The sequence below is a fragment of the Pelophylax lessonae genome (assembly GCF_965119305.1).
Source record: "Pelophylax lessonae genome assembly, chromosome: 7".
NCBI lineage: Eukaryota > Metazoa > Chordata > Amphibia > Anura > Ranidae > Pelophylax > Pelophylax lessonae.
In genome coordinates, this window is record NC_138774.1 from 201395597 (window position 1) to 201413367 (window position 17771).

A 17771-nucleotide genomic window follows, 5' to 3' on the forward strand; every position below is an offset into this window, starting at 1 on the left:
TCCCTCCACTTTCATTATAGGCTAAATTCACCTTTTGTTAAAAAAAAAAAAAATGCATGTGATTTTTTTGCTAAAAACTGTGCATTTTTTTTTTTTTTTTTACAAAGACACCTGCAAAGCATTGCGTTTGCGATCAGTAGATCATGTGTGTAATGTTAGGCTTCTGCAGACATTTGGTATAGCTGACTGCCCTTTCCTCCCATAAGGACAGACAGCTACCAAAGAGCAGGAAGAATCAATGAACTATGAGAGCGCTCAGTAGCACCCTTGTAGTCCATTAAGAACTACAAGCTGTCTGCCATGGTGACAGACGGTAGTTGTAGTTCATTCACAGAAATCTGTAAATGAATGGCCTAACATCCGCATTGTTTTTAAATTGTGACAGCGGGTGCCAGAAGAGGATCCCCTGTCTGCTGTCACAATGGGGGTTAGGGGAGATTGGGGGGTACGTGTCTGCTGCATTAGTAACAGGTTTCATTTAAAACCCTGAATACGGGTATAACATGTGATATGTTACTAAGTGCCGGTTCACACTTCCGCGTGTGCGGCGATCGCATGTAATATCGGAGCGCACTGCTCCTTCATTACATGCGATCGGATGTGCAGTGCAAATTCAGCCATACACTTTGTATGGCTAAATTCGCACTGCACCCGCACAAAAGTCGCACGAGGCATTTTTTAAGCCGCATCAGTATCGGATCGCACAGTGGTTCACATTTGTGCGATCCGATCCTGTGCAAACTGTAAGATCGCACTGCGATATGCGATCAAACTGGGGGTGTCGTTAACACTTCATTGACACCCCCAGCGTATCGCATATGGCAGTGTGAACTGCCAGATGTGCGTTTGCGATGCGGGAACAGGCAGCCTTCCCGCATCGCACAAGTGTGACCCGGCACTTAAGGTGAACTTATCCCTTAGGAAAAGAATGTTATGGAAAATGTATCCAGGTGGAACACAGAGTGCAACAATACACAATTTCAGTAAAAGAGGGAAGGGTTAAGACCTGTAAGATTTCAATTGCAGTCTGTATCCTTGTAGGGAGCATTTCCCTTCACTTCCATTAAGGACAAGAAGTGATGGAAAATATAGCCAGTGGGGGAATAGTTTGCAAAATAAAACCCTTTTTTTTACCAAAATGGGAAAGGGTTAGAAGCTACGGCAAGTTTTATTGCTGTCTGTATCATTATTAGGGAGATTTAGCCTAAATTCTGTTAGGAAAAGTGTCAAATTATTACTACTGTCTATCTATGTCTTCCTGTCCCAGTAACAAACTCTCCTTTCATTCTTTGTTGGGTTTGACAGGGACAGGAACTTCTCTACAACCGTGTTAAGGACAGAAATAATAACTTCACAGAAATGTTTAAGCCTCCGAAGAGTTTGGGCTGGAGTTGGTCTTTAAAACTGCAGTGGCTTATTGTTCTGCCATAAGTGTTCTATTATACTAGACTTTTGTTTGTCAATTCCTTATATAAAGAAAGCCACCGCAAACAAGGATTTCAAGAGATCAAAGAGGATGATCATGCTGCGAGTGAGTAAGCGAGCTGGAGTGTACAGTTTTTGGGAAGTTCAAAGGACAACTTTCATCAAACAACTAAAATCTTAGCTGAACAAATTTTGACTGCAATTTTAATAAAGCCATGAGAAATTAGAATTGTGTGTGTGTTTTAGCTTAAGCATAATGTGTTTGTCTATTGTGACTTGGACTGAGGATCAGATCACATTTTATGGCAAATTACTGCAGAAAAACATTTTTTCTCCAAGGGGTTCACATACTTTTTTTGCCACTGTACCAAAACATTCCCCACATAATGCAGCTGCTCCAGTGATCCTCCAGCCAGCAGCGCTAGTTGTCAGAATGCACAAACATTGCCTACATTTTATTAGATGTAGGTGCTGTTCGGCCAACTAATTTCCACCCGGCTCCTTTGATTGTTCCTCTGAAAAGACACACTGAACGGAGAACACACTGAAATTTGCTCAGTGTATGAGCAGCTTAACCACTTGAGCTCTGGATGATTTTAGCCCCTTCATGACCAGGGCATTTTTTGCTATTCAGCATTGTGCTACTTTAGTTGGCAATTGTGCGCTCATGCAGCCTTGTACCCTAATGAAATTTATAACCTTTTTTTTTTTTTTTAAACTTTCTTTTGGTGGGATTTGATAACCACTGGGTTTTTTTATTTATTATATAAACAAATAAGACAAAAATTATGAATAAAAAAAAAAGAACAAAATCTATATTCTTCATAAATTTAGGGCAAAATGTATTCTGCTACATGTCTTTGGTTAGGTCCCAAGATATAGCTAACTGAATTTATATGCAAAACGTGACTTTTCCCATATAAAAGCAATCTTGCAATTAATCACGGTCAAGATATGCATTTAATTCCAGCTGCCTTTATCTCTGGAATTACTAATCATTTTAATGTGCAGTTGTTCCAGAAGGAGATCTCAAGTTAGTCTGAATTATTTAGATTTGTGACAAGTTTACATTAACCACTTGGCGACTGCCCCATGTACATTTGCTGTGGCAGGGCGGCCGCTCTGTGCCAGACACAGTCGGGTTTGGGGCGCATGCGCAAGCGCCGCCAGCAAACTGCTCCCGCTCTGAATATACACAGCAGGAGCCCAGCGGCGGGTACTGCTGACTCGATGTCTGCCAGCACCCGCCGATTAGACAGTACAGAGGCAGCAGGACAATCTGCCTATGTAAACAAGGCAGATTGTTTTGTCAGAGGGGAAGGTACTGATCCTGTCTTTCTGCTCAGCAGGAACACAGATCTTTGCCTTCCCAAGTCTAAGCACCTCCCACACAGTAAGCATAACCTAGGCATACATTTAACTCTTTGATTGCCCCTGATGTGAACCCCTTCCCTGCCAGTGTCATTAGTACAGTGACAGTGCATATTTTTTTAGCACTGATCACTGTATTGGTGTCACTGGTCCCCAAAAAGTGTCAAAAGTGTCAGGTGTCCGATTTATCCGCCGCAATTTCACAGTCCCACTAAAAGTCGCTGATCGCTGCAATTACTAGTTAAAAAAAAATATTAAAAATTTTATTTAAAAAAGCATCAGGAACTAAGGCTGCTTAGGCTAAATCATATAGATTAGCTGTACTGGTAGAATCCAAAAAAGGAGTTCCTCAAGATGAGAAAGTTTGTAGTTTTTGTCAGGTATAGCAGAAAAAAAACGGTTCAAGGTGCAGCATCTCCCAGGGTGTTGTCTCTCCCTCAGCTGGAGAGAATTCGTCCTCAAAAGTCACCATTTTTCACCTTGTCACATACCTTTCTAACTTCTTCACTTCTCTCACCGAAGGACCTTAAACCCATCCATGACAAACTTGTCTATTACCTTGTAAAACTTCTTTGAAAATAAACTGTTTAATTTTTATTCTATGATACTTTACTTTGTTTACTCTTGCCCTTAAAGTCCCAACAACCTTGGTTTGAGGCACCAAACCCAAAACACAACTATTTGTAGAAGTAGACTATATCAGAATCATTTTATTATTTTGAAAACCAATATCTAACTAAACAAATGGAGAGGGAATTTATCAGGTCACAACTGAGTATATTGAATGGGAGGGATTAAGTTGGAAGAACAAAATCAGAACCAGCAGTGTTGCGTCTGCCGTGTTGACACAGGTAGTGCCAAGGATTTTATCAGTATGGATGAAGCACAAAACCTGAACATTTCAAACTCGCACTACTTCCTTCACAGGTAGGAAATATTTGCAAAGATGCTGCCAACATTTTTTTTTAGATGTACTGGACAGAGTGGTGGGCTTTGTTAAATGTAGGCATTAAACCTGTCTTTTTCCAATTCTGTGTTCAAAAATGGGAATAGATCATAGCTTGTTCTTACAGATGACTACATGCTAGATTTCACTAGGGAAGGTTTTGGACAGAATATATGTCTGCAGGCAACAGTGAAACAGGGTGGAGGGTCCTTGCAAATTTGGGGCTGCGTTTCTACAAATGGAGTTAAGAGATTCTGTCAGGATCAATGGTGTCCTCAAAGCTGATCAATACAGACAGATGCTTATCCACCATGCCATACCATCAGGAAGGGGTGTGATTGGCCCCAAATATATTCTTTAGCAGGACAACAACCCCATACATACAGCCAATACCATTAAAAATGATCTTCGGTGTAAAGAAGAACAAGGACTCCTGGAATTGATCTCAACAACTTTGAGTCTGTCTGGGGTTACATGAAGAGACAGAAGGATTTGAGGCAGCCTACATCCCCCAGAAGATCTGAGGTTAGTTCCCCAAGATGTTTGGAACAACCTACCTGCCGAGTTCCCCAAAAACAAAATGTGTGCAAATGTACCTAGCGGATGATCACATTTAGTGTAAATAACAAAATAACAAGGCAAGTGGGGAACATAAGAACCCTAAACTTCAGAAGGGCAAACTTTTCAAAATTGTACTCATTGATGGAAAGGAAAAACTGGGACCAAACCCTGGGATCACTGACCACTGAGGATAAATGGGAATGCTTTAGGAACATATTAAGCAAATGCATCTTGCAGTGCATTCCTATGGGAAATAAATTTAGAAGAGACAAAGCCAAACCTGCCTGGCTAAACCATAGCGTTAAAAAACTTATTAGGGGAAAAAAATTGGCCTTCAAGAAGTATAAATCAGAGGGTACAGTATCGGCTTTCGAGCAATACAAGGAGGCAAATAAGAAAAGTAAACACGAAATCAAGATGGCTAAAATCAACTTTGAGAGACAAATAGCGGAGGATAGTAAAAAAAAACCCAAAGAAATTCTTTAAATACATCCAACAGCAAAAAAGCTAGGGCTGAGCATATTGCGCACATAATTAACGATGATGGGAGGATGGTTACAGAGGACACTGAAAAAGCAACCGTGCTGAATGCTTTTTTTTCGTCAGTCTTTACACATGAAAAGGAGGGATACACTGACCATGACTGTATGGTTAGTAGTAATACACAGGACTTGCCACTATGGCTAACAGAGGGTGAAATCAGGGAAAGGCTGGATAAACTTAACACAAACAAATCACCAGCCCGGATGGCGTACATCCGAGAGTACTCAAGGAACTCAGTAAGGTTATATCCAGACCACTGTTCCTGACCTTTGCTGACAGTATTAGGACAGAAGATTGTACCAGGGGATTGGAGGAAGGCTAACGTGATTCCGATATTCAAAAAGGGTCAGAGGCATATCCCGGGAAATTATAGGCCTGTCAGTTTGACATCAATAGTATGTAAACTTCTGGAGGGGATGATAAGGGACTATATCGTAGAGTTTGCTAAAGACAATAACACCATCAGCAGTAACCAACACGGGTTTACAAATGGGCGTTCTTGTCAAACCAATCTCTTAACATTCTACGAGGGGAGCTGTGAGCTAGATAGGGGCAGACCAGTGGATGTGGTGTACTTGGATTTCGCCAAGGCGTTTGATACAGTTCCCCACAAGCGCTTAATTTATAAAATAAGGTTTGCAGGTATCGACAGCAGGGTTTGCTCTTGGATACGGAACTGGCTAAAAGGGCGTGTCCAAAGGGTAGTAATAAACAGCGCATACTCAGACTGGTCTGAGGTTGTAAGCAGGGTGCCCCAGGGCTCAGTCCTGGGACCAACCTTGTTCAATTTATTCATAAACAGCATTGAGGACGGGATCAGTAGTTAGTTATCAGTTTTTGCAGATGACACTAAATTGGGCAGGGTAATAACTGCACAGCATGAAGCAGATATCCTACAGAATGACCTAGACAAAATAACGGAGTGGGCAACGACATGGCAAATGAGGTTTAATGTGGAGAAGTGTAAGGTTTTGCACTTGGGGACTAAAAACATAAAAGCACAATACACTTTAGGGGGGGGGGAACACTTGGGGGAATCAAAAATGGAGAAGGATCTGGGAGTTTTGGAGGATGATAGATTAGGAAATGGCATGCAATGCCAAGCGGCAGCTGCCAAAGCCAGCAGAATATTAGCATGCATAAAGAAAGGGATGTATTCCAGAGATAAGACTATAATCCTTCCACTTTATAAAACTCTGGTCCGACTGCATCTGGAGTATTCTGTCCAGTTCTGGTCGCCAATCCTCGGGAAGGATGTGTTGCAGCTGGAGAGAGTCCAGAGAAGGGCAACTAAACTGATTAGGGGATTGGAGGACCTTAATTACGAAGAGCGTCTGCAATCGCTCGACTTATTCTCCCTGGAGAAGAGACGCCTGAGGGGGGACATGATAGCAATTTATAAATATCTCAATGGGGATCCCAACTTAGAAAAAAAGCTGTTCAGTCGAAGGGATTCCATGAGGACAAGAGGGCATACAATGCGATTAGAGGAGAAGCGTTTTAACCTCAGGCAATGTGGGGGGTTCTTTACTGTTAGGGCTACAAGAGTGTGGAATTCTCTACCACAAGAGGTGGTCACTGCGGGAAGTATGGTGGCTTTCAAAAGACTCTTAGACTTACATCTCAAGGATCAGAACATTCAGGGGTATGTGAGATGATTACAGCCACACACACCTACACAGGTTGAACTGGATGGACTATTGTCTTTATTCAACCTCAACTACTATGTAACTATGAATTGAATAATTTATGCTGTTTTGAAGGCAAAGAGTAGTCACACCAAATTTTGATTTGGATTTCTCTTCTGTTCATTTACTTTCTATATTGTTAATTGATAAAAAATAAACTATTAATACTTCTATTTCCAAAAGCATTGTTGATTTAGAGCATTTTTGCACAGTATTGTGTAAAGAAAAAAAAATTATATATATTATATATATATATATATATATATATATATATATATATATATATATATATATATATATATATATATATATATATATATATATATATACACACAGCTGAAAGAAAAAGTATGTGAACCCTTTGAAATGATATGGATTTCTGCACAAATTGGTCAAAAAAATGTGATCTGATCATCATCTAAGTCACAACAATAGACAATCACAGTCTGCTTAAACTAATAACACACAAAGAATGAAATGTTGCCATGTTTTTATTGAACACACCATGTAAACATTCACAGTGCAGGTGGAAAAAGTATGCGAACCCCTAGACTAATGACATCTCCAAGAGCTAATTGGAGTGAGATGTTAGCCAACTGGAGTCCAATCAATGAGATGAGATTGGAGGTGTTGGTTAGAGTTGCCCTGCCCTATAAAAAAAACACACACCAGTTCTGGGTTTGCTTTTCACAAGAAACATTGCCTGATGTGAATGATGCCTCGCACAGAAGAGCTCTCAGAAGACCTACGATTAAGCTGGAAAGGGTTATAAAAGTATCTCCAAAAGCCTTGCTGTTCATCAGTCCACAGTAGGACAAATTGTCTATGCATGGAGAAAGTTCAGCACTGCTGCTACTCTCCCTAGGAGTGTCCATCCTGTAAAGATGACTGCAAGAGTACAGCGCAGACTGCTCAATGAGGTGAAGAAGAATCCTAGAGTGTCAGCTAAAGATTTACAAAATTTACTGGCAAATGCCAACATCCCTGTTAGCGAATCTACAATATGTAAAACACTAAACAAGAATGGATTTCATGGGAGGATACCACAGAGGAAGCCACTGCTGTCCAAACAAAACATTGCTGCATGTTTACAGTTTGCACAAGAGCACCTGGATGTTCCACAGCAGTACTGGCAAAATATTCTGTGGACAGATGAAACCAAAGTTGAGTTGTTTGGAAGAAACACACAACACTATGTGTGGCGAAAAAGAGGCACAGCACACCAACAGCAAAACCTCATCCCAACTGAGAAGCATGGTGGTGGGGGCATCATGGTTTGGGGCTGCTTTGCTGCATCAGGGCCTGGACGGATTGCGATCATCGAAGGAAAAAATGAATTCCCAAGTTTATCAAGACATTTTGCAGGAGAACTTAAGGCCATCTGTCTACCAGCTGAAGCTCAACAGAAGATGGGTGTTGCAACAGGACAATGACCCAAAGCATAGAAGTAAATCAACACCAAAATGGCTTAAACAGAAGAAAATACGCCTTCTAAGTGGCCCAGTCAGAGTCCTGACCTCAACCTGATTGAGATGCTGTGGCATGAGCTCAAGAAGGCGATTCACACCAGACATCCCAAGAATATTGCTGAACTGAAAGAGGAATGGTCAAGAATTACTCCTGACCGTTGTGCACGTCTGATCTGCAACTACAGGAAAGGTTTGGTTGAAGTTATTGCTGTCAAAGGAGGTTCAACCAGTTATTAAATCCAAGGGTTCACATACTTTTTCCACCTGTACTGTGAATGTTTACATGGTGTGTTCAATAAAAACATGGCAACATTTCATTCTTTGTGTGTTATTAGTTTAAGCAGACTGTGATTGTCTATTGTTGTGACTTAGATGATGATCAGATCATCAGACATTTTATGACCAATTTGTGCAGAAATCCATATCATTCCAAAGGGTTCACATACTTTTTCTTTCAGCTGTATATATATTTGCTTTGAAGGTGAGAGGTGAGAGCAAAGTCTGGATGATGAATATAAAAAGGTACACTTTCACTTTTTGTGTAACACACATATAGTCCAGGCATGTGTTCCAACACTAACCTTCTTCTGAAGGACTCGGCACATAGAGAAGGCAGCATCAGGGATCTGGAAACAGACAACAGATGTTAAGTTTTGACTAAACTGTGTTACTATTTCAAGAAGAATTAGCGTTCATTTTCTTTCACTGTTCTGGGACAAAGAGCATTAAGTACTTACAGTATTTTGTCCCAAATTTGTAGATGGTTCCTAAGCCTGGCTATGAGGTTGGACTGTCCCCTCTTCCTATGCATGCTCCTCTTGCCACCGCTTGTCTGAAGAAAGCGCTCAGAACTGAGGCATGCGAACATTATGAAGCGGCTGTCTTCTTTCTAGCTGTGTTGTCGGATGGTCAAGGGGGTAAAGGGGGATTGGGGTGGGGGGCAGTCCAGCCTAATAGCTAGGCTTAAGAAACATCTAGCAAGTGCTACATGTACAGTTCTATGTCCCATGGAGGAAAGAACAGAAGAAAAAAGGAAGAATCTTCTTCAAAAACAAGGATCAAAATAAATGACTAAATATTGAAATTGTGTGCATGGCATACTTACAGGACTCCCTGCATTCCTAAAGGACTCGACTCCCTAAGTCCCAATGGAACAGGAAGAACATATAGAACGAGGAGTGTGTGTCAGCGTGAAGGGGGGGGGGGGGACACTTTAAAAGTATACATAGTGGAGGATTATTTTTTCTTTTAAAAAAAAAACAGCTAATACATGTAAGTTATAATATCTGTTATATAAAAACAAAATAGACTTTAATGTCACTTTAAGCTCTAGAAATGTCCTCTACCTGGACTCACTTCTTCTCCCCTTCCTACTGGTCCAAAAATGCATCAACATCTATCCATTTTTTTCTTTTATAACCTCTTAACCCTGATAATGTCCTAGCATGCATTCCTATTACCATTTGCTTTAGTAAATATAAAATTGGACCTACCATATATATATATATATATATATATATATATATATATATATACACACACACACACACACACACACACACACACACACACACACACACACACACACACACAGTACAGACCAAAAGTTTGGACACACCTTCTCATTCAAAGAGTTTTCTTTATTTTCATGACTATGAAAATTGTAGAGTCACACTTCAAGAGGTAGTCACCTGAAATGGTCTTCCAACAGTCTTGAAGGAGTTCCCAGAGATGCTTAGCACTTGTTGGCCCTTTTGCCTTCACTCTGCGGTTCAGCTCACCCCAAACCATCTCGATTGGGTTCAGGTCCGGTGACTGTGTAAGCCAGGTCATCTGGCGCAGCACCCCATCACTCTCCTTCTTGGTCAAATAGCCCTTACACAGCCTGGAGGTGTGTTTGGGGTCATTGTCCTGTTGAAAAATAAAATGATGGTCCAACTAAACGCAAACCGGATGGAAAAGCATGCCGCTGCAAGATGCTGTGGTAGCCATGCTGGTTCAGTATGTCTTCAATTTTGAATAAATCCCCAACAGTGTCACCAGCAAAGCACCCCCACACCATCACACCTCCTCCTCCATGCTTCATGGTGGGAACCAGGCGTGTAGAGTCCATCCGTTCACCTTTTCTGCGTCGCACAAAGACACGGTGGTTGGAACCAAAGATCTCAAATTTGGACTCATCAGACCAAAGCACAGATTTCCACTGGTCTAATGTCCATTCCTTGTGTTCTTTAGCCCAAACAAGTCTCTTCTGCTTGTTGCCTTTCTTTAGCAGTGGTTTCCTAGCAGACCTTCTACCGTGAAGGCCTGATTCACACAGTCTCCTCTTAACAGTTGTTCTAGAGATGTGTCTGCTGCTAGAACTCCGTGTGCCATTGATCTGTTCTCTAATCTGAGCTGCTGTTAACCTGTGATTTCTGAGGCTGGTGACTCGGATGAACCTATCCTCCGCAGCAGAGGTGACTCTTGGTCTTCCTTTCCTGGGGCGGTCCGCATGTGAGCCAGTTTATTTGTAGCGCTTGATGGTTTTTGTGACTGCACTTGGGGACACTTTCAAAGTTTTCCCAATTTTCCGGACTGACTGACCTTCAAGTAATGATGGCCACTCGCTTTCCTGTACTTAGCTGCTTTTTTCTTGCCATAATACAAATTCTAACAGTCTATTCAGTAGGACTATCAGCTGTGTATCCACCTGATTTCTGCACAACACAACTGATGGTCCCAACCCCATTTATAAGGCAAGAAATCACACTTATTAAGCCTGACAGGGCACACCTGTGAAGTGAAAACCATTTCAGGTGACTACCTCTTGAAGTGTGACTCTACAATTTTCATAGTCCTGAAAATAAAGAAAACTCTTTGAATGAGAAGGTGTGTCCAAACTTTTGGTCTGTACTATATATCTATATATAAATAAATTATATTGTGACAGGATACCAGGAACAACTATGGGTTGTGCCCAGGATGGGAGATATATGTGTCACTAATTCAACCTGTTTACAAACGGCTTTCCTTTTTGTGCTGTGTAGTGAACCAGTTTGGCTCATTGTGGGGTTAACAAGCTCAGCTTGATCAGGTTGAGTACTCTGGGCTCTATAAAACTCCCAGGCTGCTTAGGGAGGGTGCTCCACCCTGGAACCAGATTTCTGTGCAGGACAGACTGGGGACACATTTGCTTGTATGGTGAAAATTAGTCTGTGTGACAAGAGAGACTCATTTATTCTATGTGAAAGTCAAGTGTCTGGGCAGCAGTAGGCTGGTCTTTTGTTTGTAGTTAGTTGCCCAACATAAGGGCTCTTTCACACGGCCGCTCAGGTTTTTTACTTCCGCTCCGGTGCTTTGTTTTTTTTTTTTTTTGCACGGACACGGATGACACTTGTGTCATCCGCTCCGTATGTCCGCATATCATCCCATCCGTTTGCGGATGATATACGGACATAATGTAAGTCTATGGCCATTGCAGATGACACCGCTGACATCCGATTTTGCATCCGTTCCGTTTTTTTAAACGGAACAAAAACAGGGTTCTGTTCCGTTCCAAAAAACGGAACAGAACTGAAAGGACGAAAATTGGATGTCAGCGGATGTTCATCCGCTGACATCCGCAATCCCATAGACATTATGTCCGTAAATCACCCGCAAACGGATGGGGTGATTTACGGACATACGGAACGTCCGTGTGAAAGAGCCCTAAGGGTTTATTTTCGGTTTTTGTTTTGCTGTTTTGATACCTGCACCTTGTGAACACAGACTGAAAATAAACCACACTTGTGTTTTAACAAGGTCCTGCTGTCTTGCTGTGCATTTTTTTACCGGGCTGCGACTCATCCAGGGAGTCCTGCACAACCTGCTACTGAGCTAATTCCTCACTAATCTAAATATACATACACACTGTATTGTATATAAACTCCCATGACTTACCTCTGATAATTCACATTTTGAGATGTCCAAGATGTCATCTGCTCCGGCCTCCTTGGCCTGCAAGAAAAAGGCATACGTTCTTATAGTCAAGGCAAACTGAGCAATATTGACCTTCTTTACAGTGAAGAGATCAATTATTAGTATAAAATCATGCTTGCTGTGTTCCCAACAACCTTCAGCAAATTTCCAGAATGCACAATGGGTGTCTATTTGGTTTTTGATAGCAATATCCATTGATTTTAGTTTAAGGGACATGTTGGAAAATCTTCCTTGATCAGCGGCTGTCACCTGCAGCCACTGGTTGCTTTATTCTTTTGCCTTTGCGCCTTTAAAAATAATGAAAAATTAAGCCTTTTCCCTTACCTGTCCTGCCCTTTGACAGCTGTCACCAAGAATTCCGACAATCTCAATGTACTTGTGTTTACTTTTAAGCTAGTATCATTTATATCTATAACAAATCTTTTAAGTGAACCTGTCATTAACATTTCAACTTCAAAATTAATTAATAGTGCCCAACTACTACTAAATCTAAATTTTTTATTTATTATACATTTTTTTGGGGAGAAAGCTACCTCAGCTTACCATCGTCTGACTACTAGGTGTATTGTGGTTGTTTAACATCATTCCGTTTGAGGATGCCCCACAGATGCTCAAGAGGGTTTAGGTCTGGAGACATGCTTGGCCAGTCCATCAACTTTACCCTCAGCTTCCTTAGCAAGGCAGTGGTCATCTTGGAGGTGTGCTTGGGGTCGTTATGTTGGAATACTGCCCTGCCGCCCAGTCTCCAAAGGGAGGGGCTCATGCTCTTCAGTATGTCACAGTACATGTTGGCATTCATGGTTTCCTCAATGAACTGTAGCTCCCCAGTGCCGGCAGCACTCATGCAGCCCCAGACCATGACACTCCCACCACCATGCTGGACTGTAGGCAAGACACACTTGTCTTTGTACTCCTCACCTGGTCGCTGCCACACACACTTGACACCATTTGAACTAAATAAGTTTATCTTGGTCTCATCAGACCACAGGACATGGTTCCAGTAATCCATGTCCTTAGTCTGCTTGTCTTCAACAAACATTTTTCTTGTGCATCATCTTTAGAAGAAGTTTCCTTTTGGGACGACAGCCATGCAGACCAATTAGATGCAGTATGTGGCTTATGGTCTGAGCACTGACAGGCTGACCCCCCCACCCCTTCAAATCTAAGCAGCAATGCTGGCAGCACTCATATGTCTCTTTCCCGAAGACAACCTCTGGATATGACGCTGAGCACGTGCACTCAACCTCTTTGGTCGGCCATGGCGAGGCCTGTTCTAAGTGGAACCTGTCCTGTTAAACCACTGTATGGTCATGGCCACCGTGCTGCAGCTCAGTTTCAGGGTCTTGGCAATCTTCTTTTAGCCTAAACCATCTTTATGTAAAGCAACAATTCCTTTTTTCAGATCCTAAGAGTTCTTTGCAATGAGGTGCCATGTTGAACTTCCAGTGACCAGTGTGAGAGAGTGCGAGCGATAACACCAAATTTAACACACCTGCTCTTCATTCACACCTGAGATCTTGTAACACTATAGAGTTACATGACACCGGGGAGGCAAAATGGTTAATTGGGCCCAATTTGAACATTTTCACTTAGGGGTGTACTCACTTTTGATGCCAGCAGTTTACAAATGAATGGCTGTGTGTGGAGTTATTTTGAGGGGACAGCAAATTTACACTGCTATACAAGCTGTACACTCACTACTTTACATTGTGGCAAAGTGTCATGTCTTCAGTGTTGTCCCATGAAAAGATATAATAAAATATTTACAAAAACGTGAGGGGTGTACTCACTTTTGTCAGATACTGTATAAGTGGAGGGAGGGGAGCAGCCAGCAGGACACAACCTTCCAGCAGGTAATATCAGCATTTGGGCAAGGCTATTTAATCTATTTGAATTCTTGCTTCTCCTGACAACAGCTGAGTGGCAGAGTTGAGGTTTTCCCATACACAGCAGATCATCCCTCTGCCACCCTAGTATGGCCCAATTAGGCGTATGTCTTCTCATGTCTACAGGTATATGTCACAACATTGTACAGCACTACTAATTGGAAAGCAGAGAGACAGTTCTTATGAACCAATATACAGAATTCAATTATACACACACAAGACAGAAAAAAACTCAAAAGGCGTTCAAGTATAGCTCTGAAATCAATGCATATTTGGCAATATTGTGCATTTTTGTTAAAATGCTGTGTAGCACAGTAAAACCTTCTTAAAACAGAAGCTAATTAGGTCTCATTCATTCACATATCCCAAAAATAAGAGGATTATTTCTAATTTCAGGACAGTGGACTTCCTTCTCACTGTACCAGTATGGTTATACTGTCTCCTTTAAAAATGCTGCAAATACAGAAAAATACTCGTTGATCCTGCAGATAAGCTCCCGACTACCTGTGCACTCTGACTCCTAAATAGACCTAAATTAGCTGTAAACCTCAGACATTAAATATGAACAAAGCATATCCCTCTATAGTGTTTACTTGTCTCAATTCAGTGCACCAAGTATCATTACTGTCTGCTGCCTCCTTTCTCTGCTATCAGCATGAATCACTTTTGACAAGATTTCCTGACACCAAGAAAAAATGGTGACAGGGGAGGGAGCTCCAGCAGATTGAAAGCCTTGGTGTGTCTCTTCCCTCCAATCAGCTTTCAGTGCTCTCCTCACTAAGCTCTGCAGAATGTAACGTCAGTGAGCTCTCCGCCCCCTTATTTCTGTCAGCTCACAAGCTTTAAAATTCAGCACTTTGAACGGCTGTAGAGGAAAAGAGACTGCAGATAAACAGGTACAACATATGAAGGAGGATTGGTTTCATCTGGTGTATCACTTGAGGCCAGTAACTTTAACATTTCTGCTTGGGCTTTTTCCTGCAATTGAGAAGAGAACTGGGCAGGGCTGGCAATACTGCTTGGGATTTCAGTGAGGACGGGACACCTTGTTGTCCATTTAATGGGAAGATTGGAGTTGAGCATATTTCTGGCAGATCAAAAGGTTATTTTCCTGAACTTTCAGCCTTTTTTAAAAAGAGACAGAACATCAGGAAATTCAGTCATGGCCCAAAATATTGGTACTCCTGCATTTCTGTCAGATAATGCACCACTTCACCCAGAAAATTGTTACAATTTCAAATGTTTAGCCATTCTCATGTTTATCTCTTTTGTTTGTATTGGTGCGACACAAAAAAAGTGGAGAAACAAAAAGCCAAATCTGACACGTTCCATGCAAAACTTCAAAAATGGACTGGACAAAATGATTGCATTCCAAGTTTGCAAAGCTCCTGTAATTTTGTTATTAAACTCACCTGCATCAATTAACAGGTTCTGACAATATAGAAATCACACCGGTAACCAGTTAAAATGGTGAAAAATTGACTCAGCCTTTCTGTTGTGTGTCTCTGTGTGTCACACAGAGCATGGAGAAGAGAAAGAGCAGCAAAGAATTGTCTGAGGATTTGAGAACAAAAATTGTGGAAAAGCAAGGATGATTTCAAGGTTACAAATCCATCTCCGGAGATCTTAATGTTCGTGTGTCCACTGTGCGCAACATTGTCAAGGCGTTTACAGTCCATTGGCACTGGACTTGGACGAAAGAGAAAAATTGATCAAAGATTGTTCGAATGGTGGAACCGCAATCAACTTCCAGACAAATTCAGCATAGAGTGCAACTGTGTTCGCCCATCTGAATTAAAGGGCACACTATGATAGGAGACCCAGGAGAACCTCACTGCTGACACAAACATAAAAAAGCCAGACTGGAGTTTGCCAAAACTTACCTGAGGAAGCCAAAATCCTTTTAGAAGAATGTGCTGTGAACAGATGAAACAAAATTACAGCTTTTTGGAAAGCCCATCATTCCACTGGTTTCAGAAAAAGAAATGAAGCCTTTAAAGAAAAGATTACAGTCCCCACAGTCAAACATGGTGGAGGGATGTTTTGGGATTGCTTTGCTGCTTCAGGCACTGGATGTCTTGACCGTGTGCATGGCATTATGAAATCTGAAGAATACCAAAGAATTCTGGGGTGTAATTTAGGGCCCAGTGTCAGAAAGTTGGATCCCCATCAGAGTTTATGGGTCTTACAGCAATAACCCAAAGCACAAGTCAAAAAGCACAAGTCAAAAACACAAGTCAAAAAGCACCCACAAATGGTTTAAGACGAAGAGCTGGAGAGCCAGCAATGAGTCCAGATATAAATCCCATAGAGAACCTGTGGAGAGATCTCCAAACAGCAGTTGCAAAAAGGAAACCTTCCAAAATTCCAGTAGAGTGGTGTAAGAAACTCATTGATGGTTACAGAAATCAATTGATTGCAGTTATTTTTTCCAAGGAGTGTGCTACCAAATAATAGATTTAGGGTGCTAATACTTTGGTCTAGTCCATTTTTGGAGTTTTGTGTGGAATGTGTCAGATTTGGCTTCTTGTTTCTCCACTTTTTTGTGTCATACCAATACAAACAAGAAGTAAACATGAGAATACCTAAACATTTGTAATTGCAACTGTTTTCTGGACGTGGTGGTGCATTATCTGACAGAAATCTGACAATATTTTTGGCAATGACTGTATATATATTTGAGATAAGTACATTTTGTCCAGACACACACTTTACACTTAGCTGATCCCTTTCATTGAAAACTATAAAAACGATAGCTATCTTTGAAAAAAGGTCAAGATTATGGATGACTTTTAAAGAGTACTCTGACCACTCCACATTTGATTCTTACCTTGCATGCTAGAGCATAAAAATGAAGCAATGTGTAAGCTTCAAGTTGGACCCTAACCACATGACAGCACTCGGGCCTGGGGTCTGACAGCTAAGGCACCCAATGTTGCATTGGGGAGGAAGGTGATATTTTACCATGCTCTCCCAAGATACACGTACTAGAGCTACACAATTGCAATCTCGATTCAAACCCACCCCCCCCCCCCCACCCACACCTTCCCTTGCACGATTTTAAACCAGCATTTCTATGATTCAGGCTTGTTATTTCAGCTGTCAGTGGGATTCCCCCACTGACAGCTGAAATGTATATATATATAAAAAAAAAAGAAACAACGCAATCACCGGTTGTTAAGGAGTTGGGTCTGCCGATTGCTTAACAACTGACGACTCATAAGAGTTCCCCTGCTCACTAAAGCAGCCAGCAATGTTTATCATTAACACTGCTCTGCCACGGAAAGAGACAGATAAAAAGAAACATTGTATCTTCTTATCTGTCCTTCTGTTTATTCATGTACAAATCAAAAGGATGAACTTTGGTCTGCAAATGAAGGCAGTTTAAAGCAACATTGTCAAGTAAAAAAAAAAAACATTTTTTTTTTTTTAATTAAATTGTTCCTCTGTTTAACCCCTTATCAACCCCTAATTTACTCTAATCAGCCCTATGAAATTATTATTATCCTTCTCTATTTATTTATTATTTTCCTGCTGCTTTTTTATTTATTTTATTAGCTTTTTTCATTAACATTTTTACACCTTTAACCTATATTTACACATTTCACATTGAAAAAAAAAAGCGCAAAATTAAAAAAAATAAATAAATAAATGGATTTCATTTGTAAAAATAACTTTCCAATGCTTTGTATCATTGGTGACAGCTGAAGCATAAACAAAAAAGTTGCAGTAGGTATTGGCAATTGGTATCGGCGAGTACTTAAAAAAAAAAAGAAAAGACCCTAATATAACTTAATGGCAATTTTTTTTATTTCTTTACACATTATGTTATTTTTCATTACATTTCTTTAAATTTGATTGAAGCAAAGAGTATTGCGTCTTATTCTATTGCCATATTGTGCAATTACCAAATGTTCAGGGG

At 41.0% G+C, this 17771-nt stretch overlaps 1 protein-coding gene across 1 annotated transcript in view; it reads right to left on the reverse strand.

Annotated features, from left to right (window-relative positions):
- LRSAM1 (leucine rich repeat and sterile alpha motif containing 1) overlaps positions 1 to 17771 on the reverse strand; it is a 116824-nt gene that overhangs the window by 86025 nt on the left and 13028 nt on the right. Inside the window, exons 3-4 of the mRNA XM_082263002.1 lie at positions 11925 to 11981; positions 8585 to 8629 (exon numbers count right to left, since the gene is read on the reverse strand). Coding sequence (XP_082119128.1) covers positions 8585 to 8629; positions 11925 to 11981 — 102 coding nt within the window. The remainder of the gene's footprint in view (positions 1 to 8584; positions 8630 to 11924; positions 11982 to 17771) is intronic.